The sequence below is a fragment of the Aedes albopictus genome, chromosome 3, assembly GCF_035046485.1.
Source record: "Aedes albopictus strain Foshan chromosome 3, AalbF5, whole genome shotgun sequence".
NCBI classification, from domain to species: Eukaryota; Metazoa; Arthropoda; class Insecta; order Diptera; family Culicidae; genus Aedes; species Aedes albopictus.
Genome location: NC_085138.1, coordinates 123724879 through 123736627, shown reverse-complemented (window position 1 = coordinate 123736627; position 11749 = coordinate 123724879). Strand labels below are relative to the sequence as shown.

The 11749-nt window shown below is 41.4% G+C and overlaps 1 protein-coding gene across 1 annotated transcript; it reads left to right on the top strand.

Moving 5' to 3' along the window:
* Positions 1 to 1734: 1734 nt before the first annotated feature.
* LOC134290343 (uncharacterized) lies at positions 1735 to 4382 on the top strand. Its single transcript, XM_062857461.1, has 2 exons — positions 1735 to 2676; positions 4266 to 4382. Exons 1-2 carry the CDS (start codon positions 1735 to 1737, stop codon positions 4380 to 4382), a joined length of 1059 nt encoding a protein of 352 aa, XP_062713445.1.
* Positions 4383 to 11749: the final 7367 nt, after the last annotated feature.

Here is an 11749-nt window from a genome sequence, read left to right as displayed (position 1 = left end):
AGAATCCCTGAACTCTGACTGACCGGCTTCATAACTGTTTTCCATATTCAAGATTATCTTCAACGAGCCTTGTCCTTCGTCAATCCCTATAAGTATGCGTGCGTCCTGAATATTACGACGACTTTTAACATATGCTATCAAGCCATGAACACTTCGACAGAAGATCAGATATTCCTTGGTCAGGTTGCCGCTTGAAGTTGAAAAAAACATTGACTCAACTTCAAAAAAATTATCAAGTTCGTGTGCGGAACTTGTAAGAAAGTTCTGCAAACCATGCTGTATCGCCACTGATTTCGATTCGCCAAGAGCTTGAGCAAGTTTCCGAGTCTGAAAAACAATGAAAAATTAAATAAACGCATTTTTTTTGAAAAACCAGTCCCACAAACCTTTCTTGTGCTCAGATCCAGTTTATTTTGAATTTTCAAGATTTGGTTATGTGACAGACGAGGCTTTTCCGGAATTTTTTTCGCACTTCCTAGAATCTTTACTTTAGTGGGCTTTCCTCTGGAGTTCTTCAAAATTACATCGCGATTTGAAGCATTACTGGATCTCAGTGATTGTGCCAGAAGTTTACCGGTATCGTTACCAGCTAGGCGCACTAGATTTTTCTCTTTCGTGTCTTTTGAACAATAATGCGATTTCCCTCGGTGAACTTCTGATAAGCACTTGGAGCACAACTTAAGGTTGAAATTGGATTTTGGATTTGCTTGGTTTGGTCGTGACTTCGGTTTGCTCACCGGTTTGCTCAAAGGATTTTGGCAGGCCACCGTACACAAATTGCACGTATGTTTCGTTGACGTCTGTCCTCTCGTGACTACCGACGACACATCTTTACTATAATCATGTAGTTTTATAGTCTTATGTGGCAGCCCTGGTGTAGAAAACATATTCTTGTTCGATTTTAATTGGTGTTTCTCGGTGATGATATTAAATTAAAATCGTAATTTGGTTTTACGTTTCAACCTACTTTTATTTTTCGGTCATCCTCAGAAAATTTCCGCCGCGCCTGCGTTCTTTGGGGCGGCACACTTAATTCTAATTATCTATGTCATGTTCCGTCTCGGTGTCGTCTTGTTCGTCGTTGGTCGTCTTTCAGTTTGTGTATCAAGTTATTGTATGTGTTTGAGAACCCGTCTACGTCACGCTGTAAATTAACCGTCGTTTCTCTGTTTATCTTAATGTGAACTACCTCTGCTGCTAGTCTGCTCGCGTCATTGTTGATTCTCTCCAGAATTCTAGTTCGAGAGAAGTCAAAACGATGTCCGTTGTCTAGCGCGTGTTGGGTGAGTCCCGTAGCTGATGCGTTCGTGCGTACTGAGTTCTTGTGTTGCGCTATGCGCTTGTCAAGTGTTTGAGATGTCTGTCCGATATATTCCTTACGTTCGCATGCTCCACAAGGTATAGAATACACTACATTTGTCTGTTTTAATGGTGGTATAGTGTCTTTCAGTTTCGTAAAAATAGTGGTTTTTACCTTGTCGCATGGTTTGAAGGAAGCGGTGATGTCATGTTTTTCCAACGAACAAAACCTTGAGGAAACTCAACACGATTATAAAAAAATGGTGGAAAGAAGGTCACATCGACACACTAACAAAAAACAAACTTAAGGTTTATAATTGTCACCCACCTAGAATATATGGTCTGCCGAAAATTCACAAACCGAACAGACCCCTCCGCCCAGTTGTGTCAACCATAGGAACGGCGACGTACCGTATGGCACAATTTCTAGCGGAAATGTTGGGAAAGCTTGTAGGAAAAACACCATATCACGTGCGCAACAGCTTCGATTTCGCGGGAGAAATATCGCATGTGGTTGTTCCAGAGGGCCATATCATGTACTCACTAGATGTGGTGTCCCTCTATACAAATGTTCCAGTGGAGAAGGTGTACGATCTGGTGGAAGGAAAATGGGGAGAACTTCAAGAACACACCACCATACCATGGGAAATTTTCAAGCAGGCGATGAAAACTGTTCTCGAAGCATCTTTTTTCCAATACGACGGAAAATTCTATGCCCAAACAACGGGGGTCCCCATGGGCTCCCCGCTTTCACCAGTGATAGCAAATCTAATCATGGAGAAGGTGGAGCAGGAGGCCATGACCAAACTAGAGCAGAAACACATCCCACTGACAGTGTACAGAAGGTACGTCGATGATTGCTTCCTAATGGGGAGAAAGGAGGATGTGGAGAAGGTGGTGGAGCATTTCAACGCCATCGATGAGAAACTGAGGTTCACCGTAGAAGAGGAGACGAATGGTTCACTTCGCTTTCTGGATCTCACACTCACGAGAAACGAAGAGCGAATCCAGAAGGTCTGGTTCCCCAAGCAGAAGGATGGGCGCTACCTCGACTACAACTCGGAAAGCCCGCATACCCACAAGGTAAACACGATGATCGCTTTGGTCGATCGAGCACTCAAACTCACGGACGTCGAACGAAGACAGGAGAGCATTGGAACGGTAAAGAGCATTCTCCGCAACAACAACTACCCGGAGAATCTCATTCAACGAACGGTGAGAGATCGGGTACACCGGTTGTACAACACATTAGAGAGGGAGTGCAATGAGGAACCAAAAAAATATGTGTCCATTCCATACGTACCGGGTCTCAGCGAGAAGGTGAGCAAGACGTTGAAAAAACATGACATCACCGCTTCCTTCAAACCATGCGACAAGGTAAAAACCACTATTTTTACGAAACTGAAAGACACTATACCACCATTAAAACAGACAAATGTAGTGTATTCTATACCTTGTGGAGCATGCGAACGTAAGGAATATATCGGACAGACATCTCAAACACTTGACAAGCGCATAGCGCAACACAAGAACTCAGTACGCACGAACGCATCAGCTACGGGACTCACCCAACACGCGCTAGACAACGGACATCGTTTTGACTTCTCTCGAACTAGAATTCTGGAGAGAATCAACAATGACGCGAGCAGACTAGCAGCAGAGGTAGTTCACATTAAGATAAACAGAGAAACGACGGTTAATTTACAGCGTGACGTAGACGGGTTCTCAAACACATACAATAACTTGATACACAAACTGAAAGACGACCAACGACGAACAAGACGACACCGAGACGGAACATGACATAGATAATTAGAATTAAGTGTGCCGCCCCAAAGAACGCAGGCGCGGCGGAAATTTTCTGAGGATGACCGAAAAATAAAAGTAGGTTGAAACGTAAAACCAAATTACGATTTTAATTTAATATCATCACCGAGAAACACCAATTAAAATCGAACAAGATCATGTAAGCGGTGATCAAAGCCATATCAAGAGAAAACATTACTAGGCATAATCATTTAAATTAAAAAGCTTATTATTACCTTCCGACCGCCTGTAGACAACCATGTAACACTTGGCACACAAAACTTTCGGGTAAATTTCTTCATTATCATTGTAATTTGGCAAAAAGTATTTAACTATGGTTTGCTTTAGTTTGTCATACAGTTTTCTAGGAGATTTGGTTTTACCGAAACACAAGGCGCAAACTAAATTGCGGCAGGTTTCGTGGTCCAGCTTCATGTCCGCTGCAAACAAGTTACTGGGAGACAATGGGCGTGCAACCAAATCTTTTTTCTTAGAATGATTATTTTATGTTACCATGGTAACGTACATATACTGTACTGCAAATGGTTGCCTAAATAATGATTACCTCAATTGATCAACCTTTAATGTGTCACCTAGTTACAAGACTACGTACGTAGTTTCGTACAATACCCTTCATATGAAAGAGTGTTGTATGAGATTTTAAACAGATGTTGAAATAATGTAACAATAAATAGTATGTAGGAATAGGAAATTCACAAACCATCTCTCAGTTTTCATTCGTTAACAAAATTCTTTGTTTCTTAATCCGTAAGTAGCGCGATATATTCCTAACGACACCATGTGGTTTCGTGCATGATATTCGGCATACCAAAGTGGGCTGGTTACATTGTATGCACACCGAATACAGATTTGTGATAAATTTTCAGTTTTTGATCTTATTTCTTATGATTGCTTCTGAAACAACTCCTGAAAACCCCTAGTTTTGATCAAAAACAATGTAAGTTTGTTTTCCCTTTCAACATATTTTGTATTGAAAAACCTTAAAATATTCAAATCGATTTTATTTTAATTTTCCCCGATGAAAGATTTTGTAGTCTTCAGCATCGATTTCTATACTGTCAAGACAAACTTTGAACGAAAAAAAAAAATATGAGGTTCATGCAAGTTCGATAATAATCATTGTTTGCGCGGCAAATCAGGCGAAATGCATCAATCCACTGAACCGAAACTCGCTAGTCATCGTGCTTCGGGACTTTTCGGAACGAGTGATGGCGATCATCGGCGGCGATTATAAAAACGAACCCGAAACGTCATGAGCTTCTCTCTTGTGCCAGCAGGTTCGCATCACGGACGTTAGGAAGCCGCCATACCAGTGTTCGGTGTCATACTACTAATCAGTATACTAGAAAATTATTTGAATTTTGCACAGTAAGAAAGTTTTGATGAATTAGAGTTATTAGTAGAATTAAGAAAAGTTGAACTTAAAAATAAAGTGGATTAGTGGACTATTAGCAAGTTAATTAGTGAAGAATATAATTTAATAAAGAAGAAGAGGAAGAAGAAGATACACCTGTAGTGAGGTTAATAAGTGTTTAATTGCCTGAAACTGTAAGAAAGTGACCTGAAATAAAGTGTACCCGTGCCAACCCTCCCGCTATACTGAGCAGCTAAGACAATCATGTTTCAGGACACCGTGAAATGCTTCTCAATTAAATTCATGAAATTATGGTTGATTGAGATTTAGCCATGCATAGAAATCATGAAATTAAAAATTACTTTTATGATTCCGTCGTCGTTGATCCCAAATGCTTTTAATTAGATTAATAAAACAATACAAGCTAAAATCATAAGTAAATAAAATTAGTGATATTAGAGGCCATTTCCATGATTAGCAGCACTTTTTAGTTGGTCTCTTGTTAGTGAATATATGTCATGTTCGAATATAAAAGAGGACAACAATGATCGAACTCACCGGATTATCATATTTAACTGATTTTCTATTTTTGTCTTAGGCTGCTGCATCCAATTGTCTAAGGATGCCCTCCAAACCATATCGAATGTTCACTAGTTCACACAGGTTCACACCACTTGCTGAGTCTCACTGTTTACTTTTTGCGCATTTACTTTTTTTTGTGGTCAATCAACTCCCAACAAACTGCCGAATCTTACGGGCACACTATTTTGATGTTGTTCCGTTTCCTGATATATACATTTATAACTCTGAACAAATAAAATCTTTGCAATAATAGCAGCTTTTTCCACATGTTTGTGCTGGACGACCGCGCGAATTATAGAATTCATTCATTTCATTTATTTAGTATTACATCAAATTCAAGATAAAACTGAATCAACAATATTTCTCCATAATACACGGTTCGTGGCTGCCGCTCTCCATCCTCGGTCGCGCCCGATGCTCGCCAAGTCACGCTCCACCTGGTCCGCCCATCGTGCTCTCTGCGCTCCACGCCTTCTTGTGCCAACCGGATCAGTTGCAAACACCAGCTTTGTAGGGTTGTTGTCCGGCATTCTTGCAACATGCCCTGTCCACCGTATCCTTCCGGCTTTGGCCACCTTCTGGATGCTGGGTTCGCCGTGAAGTGCAGCGAGCTCGTGGTTCATTCTTCTCCGCCACACACCGTTCTCCTGCACACCGCCGAAGATCGTCCTTAGCACGCGTCGCTCGAAAACTCCGAGTGCTTGCAGGTCCTCCTCGAGCATGGTCCATGTCTCGTGCCCGTAGAGGATCACCGGTCTTATTAGCGTTTTGTACATGGTGCATTTGGTGCGTGGGTGAATCTTTTTCGACCGCAGTTTCTTCTGGAGCCCGTAGTAGGCCCGACTTCCGCTGATGATGCGCCTCCGAATTTCACGGCTCACGTTGTTGTCAGCCGTCAGTAAGGATCCGAGGTAGACGAATTCCTCCACCACCTCGAAAGTATCCCCGTCTATCGTAACATTACTACCCAGACGGATCCGGTCGTTGTCGGTTCCGCCTACCAGCATGTACTTTGTTTTTGAGGCATTCACCACCAGTCCGACCTTTGCTGCTTCGCGTTTCAGGCGGGTGTACAGCTCTGCCACCGTTCCAAATGTTCTGGCAATAATGTCCATGTCGTCCGCAAAGCACACAAATTGTCCGGATTTTGTGAAAATCGTTCCCCGGCTGTTGAGCCCGGCTCGTCGCATCACACCTTCCAGAGCGATGTTGAAGAGTAGACATGAGAGTCCGTCACCTTGTCGCAGTCCCCGGCGAGATATGAATGAACTGGATAGTTCACCCGAAACCCTTACGCAGTTTTGCACACCGTCCATCGTTGCTTTAATCAGTCTAGTCAGCTTCCCAGGAAAGCCGTTTTCGTCCATGATTCTCCATAGCTCTGCGCGGTCGATACTATCGTATGCCGCTTTAAAGTCGATGAACAGGTGGTGCGTTGGGACCTGGTATTCACGGCATTTCTGGAGGATTTGCCGTACGGTAAAGATCTGGTCCGTTGTCGACCGGCCGTCGATGAAGCCGGCTTGATAACTTCCCACGAACTCATTTGTTTTAGGTGACAGACGACGGAAGATGATCTGGGATAGCACTTTGTAGGCAGCATTCAAAATAGTGATCGCCCTGAAGTTCTCACATTCCAAATGGTCGCCTTTCTTGTGAATGGGGCAGATTACCCCTTCCTTCCACTCCTCCGGTAGCTGTTCGGTTTCCCAGATCCTGACTATCAGCCGATGCAGACAGGTGGCCAACTTTTCTGGGCCCATCTTGATGAGTTCAGCTGCGATACCATCCTTACCAGCTGCTTTGTTGGTTTTGAGCTGGTGAATGGCATCCTTAACTTCCCTCAGCGTGGGAGTTGGTTCATTTCCGTCCTCCGCTGCACTGGCGTTGTCGTTTCCTCCGTTGCCGTGGGCTCCCGTGCCTACGTTCTCCACGCCATTCAGGTGCTGATCGAAGTGCTGCTTCCACCTTTCGATCACCTCACGTCCGTCCGTCAAAAGGCCTCCGTCTTCATCCCTGCATATTTCGGCTCGCGGCACGAAGCCGTTGCGGGATGCGTTGAGCTTCTGATAGAACTTCCGTGTTTCTTGGGAACGGCACAGCAGTTCCATTTCTTCACACTCCGCTTCTTCCAGGCGGCGCTTTTTCTCCCGAAAGAGGCGGGTCTGCTGTTTCCGCTTCTGCTTATAACGTTCCACGTTCTGTCGAGTCCCTTGCTGCAGCATTACCGCCCTCGCTGCATTCTTCTCCTCCAAAACCGTTCTGCACTCTTCGTCGAACCATTCGTTCCGTCGATTCCGTTCCACGTACCCGATGGTGCTCTCGGCTGCGTCGTTGATGGCTGCTTTCACTGTACTCCAGCAGTCCTCTAGAGGGGCCTCATCGAGCTCGCCCTCGTCTGGCAACGCGGCCTCGAGATTCTGCGCGTATGCTGAGGCGACATTATATAATTACATATGGCAGATAAGTGTAACGCTAGGAAGCGACCATGAATATAATGCTCATAATTTTGGTCAGCTCATTCATGATATTATGAATCATACCTATCATATTATGACTTGGCAGACAAGAAAATGATTTTTTATTCATGATGAAGGGAATGGATTTTTTCGGTGTATAAATTTGTTTTATGTTATGTTGTGTAAAACATGTTGTAGGAGATAATAAATTACCATTTTCAGTTACGCCAAGTAATTTCAACAAATCCAGAGATTTTCGACACAGAACTAGATTTTCAATTCCATGGATCAGACTTTTAGAATCTTGTTCGAAGGAGTCCCTTATTGTACTCATTCTACAGTTTGCCTTCAACATACCTACATAGGTGTATCTGCAATTTCCCATCTCACCAAATCGAGCAGATGCATATCCAATCGAGAAAAGGGACGACTCATCGGCTGAAAACAAAAAAGGTGAGAGGCATTTAAATTTTTGGTTTTGTGGTTCATCAAACACCAATGCGTCCGTCGTCGTCCTCGCCGCCGGCGTTGCGTTGGTTGGTCCCCTTCGACAAGGGTCCGGCCAGTAAAGTTCAATATCCGATCCCCCATCACCAGTGTAGTGCGGTGGAACGCACATGTATCACTCTAGCGCATTAGGTTTCACGTTTTCACGGTTTGGTCTGTTCCTTTTTTTTTTTTTTTGAATGAATGAACAACGCAAACCGGATGGGTGAAGTGTTATGGGACGATTCTCCGTTTTATGTACACCCCCGCTTGCGCGTGAAACATCCCGACGGGGCGTTTAATAATCGATTAATATTTTTCTGCTTTCCTTCTATCTTCATTTTTTGTAGCTACTGGACAACAGTTTTAAAACAGCTGCAGTTTCATTACGAAACGTTCAGATCCTGCACAGTAATGTCGGAGTATCTACGGGTGCGCTACGTGATGCGACGATTCGAAACAAAGCACAGAGAAGATCATCATCATCGTCACATCATCCCTCCGTAGTCCGTGTCCGGCAGTGCCGTGGTGGTGGCACCCGATCAGAAAGGCATAACAAAATTATAACCGATTGAGTTATTTATTTCAAAAAATTTTCATAACAGAATGAGTTATAAAATTCGCCGGTTAGGTGTTAAAATAACAAAAATTATAACAAAAATTGCTCTAGCCATAACATAATTATAACAGGTCTTGATACAATTTTAACAAATTTATAACAACGTGAGATATAATAAATCTTGGAATGATCGAAAAATTATAACACATGTTGTTATAAATTAGATATAAATATATTGGGTAAAAATTGAGTTGGGTAAATTTTAACTCATTTTTTGGTTAATTTTTATTAAGAGTGTTATTTATTTTTAGCGAAAAGTTTTTTGTATAAAAAACTTGCCCCACTTAGTATGTAAAAAACCCACACCCAGACGGGAATCGAACCAAGGACGCCAGCCTTCAACTACAATCCGGCGCCTTTATCCATGAGGCCATTGCAGCACTTGAAGTGAGGGGAGGTTTAAGATCAAGTGGTTCTTCGTTTTGGTGGCTGGTCTATAAATAGACTCGTTTGTCCAACGCACAGGCGAGGGAAACTATGACGTCACATAAAAATATTCTTGATACAATTGATCGCAATTACGTCATCTTAGGATATAATAACAAAAGTGGATATAATTTAGTTACAATTGTAACTCAAGAATGTGCTCTGCATTTTAGCATGTTTTGTCTCGTGATTCAGACCAGAAATAAATGTCGTATCTTCTTTAAAGTGGTAAAGATAGTCAATGGCTCTCAGACATTGAAAAGAGTGGTACAGTAATGTTCCGATTTTATCACCCCCTTTCCATAAATGTTTTCAAACACTGTAAAAATCTATATGCGTTTTCAATATTTTGAACGTTGGAAAGCACGCATACAAACTTCATCCTGAAGAAGAGGGAGGAGATTTTCCCTAAAATGTAACAGGGCATTAATAAAAAATGAAGGTCTGACGCGTGGAGGGGGTGATAAAGTCGGAACATAACTGTATACAATTTCACCTTTTCTTGGCGCTAGCGAGATAATTATCTAATGTTTCTCACCATAAAGGAAGTTCCTGCCTAGCAAAGTTATACAGTAGTCTTGTGATTGGAAATTACATCACTTGGTGGCGTTAGTATGCATTCCTGGAGATTGTCAGATTTAGGTGGCTTGTGAAATAAAAAAATAAGTGTTTAAAGCCCAATTTAAACATTATATGGTACAAGAATTGACATACTAAAGCAACTTTGTGAGTTTTGCTTTGCCTCGTGATCTCATATAATGTTTTTATTTTCAGCAAAAATACTCACAACAAGCAATTTCCTCAAGTATTCCAAGCTACTAGGTACTTCACTAAATACTAAGTATTCCAACTTCGAACTTCGGTATTTGCCTTGGCATTTGCTCAATATGCATGACGATGTCCATCAACATATCGATAATATTCTGCTATTGATTGGTTTTTCAAAAGCTTTTAACAGGGTTTCTCATTTTGAACTGCTGCAGAGATTATCACATCTATTTGATTTCCGTTGAGATTCTGTGTCACTGAGTAAATCCTATTTGAATAACCGCTTTCAAATAGAGGAAGTTAAAGCAAATCATTCTAGCCCGATCGGTATTCCATCGGGAGTGCTACAAGGATCGGTTTCAGAACCATTGCTGTTAGCCTTATGTGCCAACGGCCTTCCATCATCTTTGAAAGTATGTAATATCTATATTAGCTCAAAAAATCGTTTTTGCTCCACACCGCTTACTGGGGGAACAGGGTCGTTGAAATATGATGAAATTGGAGTCACGTAAAAATCACCAGTTGCGACGCACGCTATGTCTGAACCAGCAGATTATAAAAATTGAATGTACATCGGGTTTCTTTCCATAAAACATCAGTATTCAAGCTATATTTGCATTTGCAGAAGGTTTTAAAATATTCTATCGGTGAAAATTTTTCCATACATTTTGTATGGGAGAGAAATTGACCGAAAATGAGGATTTCAAGCAAATTTGTATGAAAAACGGTCAAAAAGATGGAAAAATCAAAATTTCCCCGATAGAATATTTTGAAACCTTCTACAAATGAAAATATAGCTTGAATACTGATGTTTTATGGAAAGAAACCCGATGTACATTCAATTTTTATAATCTGTTGGTTCAGACATAGCGTGCGACGCCCTGATTGAACTATTTGATGGGCATCACTGCAATTAGCAGTGAAACATAGTAGCCATGATTTCTGTGTTCTATCTTTGGACCCATATACAGCAGCAATGTTGCCTGCTGGGAAGCTGGAGGATCACTGTTAAAGTTTCTCCAGTTCGATGAAAATCGATAACTAATTAATTAGCCGTCCGATTTCAAAGCGGTCTTCGGCAAAGTTGTAGCTAATAAAGTTGCCTATGAGTATCAGGGTTCAATTAATCATCTTAGACAGTTGGGAAAATGTTACGGTCGATTGAATGAAAAACGTCGTTTTCCCGTAGTAATTCCCATATAAACTTTGAAGGGCTTGTGCAGTCTCAATTTTCAACCAAATTAGCTCAAATTTTGGGAGGAGACATAGATTCTGGTTACAAATCGAATAAGCGGTGTGGAGCAAAAACGATTTTTTGAACCACGCTAATCTACATGTTTGCAGATGATCAGCAGCTGTATTTCTACTGAATTATTATGAACGTTAATTGTATGGCATATATTTAAGTCATGTTATTTTACAACGAACATTCACGATAAAATAATAGCATGAAACCAGCTCACCCATTTATGCGAATATGGCTCTGCTGCTGCCGAACCACCGCACACTACTCTATCAAAGTTTCTAATGGTAAACGATTGCAAAAATTATTACATCAGTTTGATTTCAGTAGAGATTTTGTATCATTGCTTTAATCCTATTTGAATACCGCTCTCAAATTGTAAGTGGATGTTAAACGAAATCATTCAAACATGATCAGTGGAAGATTGTGACACTTAAAACTTATTACAGGAATGTTGACAGTTTCGATGAAATCATCCTTTTCAAATCCCTTTTGATGCCTCACTTATCATATAGATTGGAATTAATATTAAACGCTTCTGTAGCTGCATATAATTGTTTGAGATGTGTCTAGATACTCTAGTACTACTAGTAGCACTCGTGTCCTGAATAAAGGTAGCCAATATCAGTGGAGCACGCTTAATTTTTTTAGCACTAATATATGTGTAACCCTAATAGACCAAATCC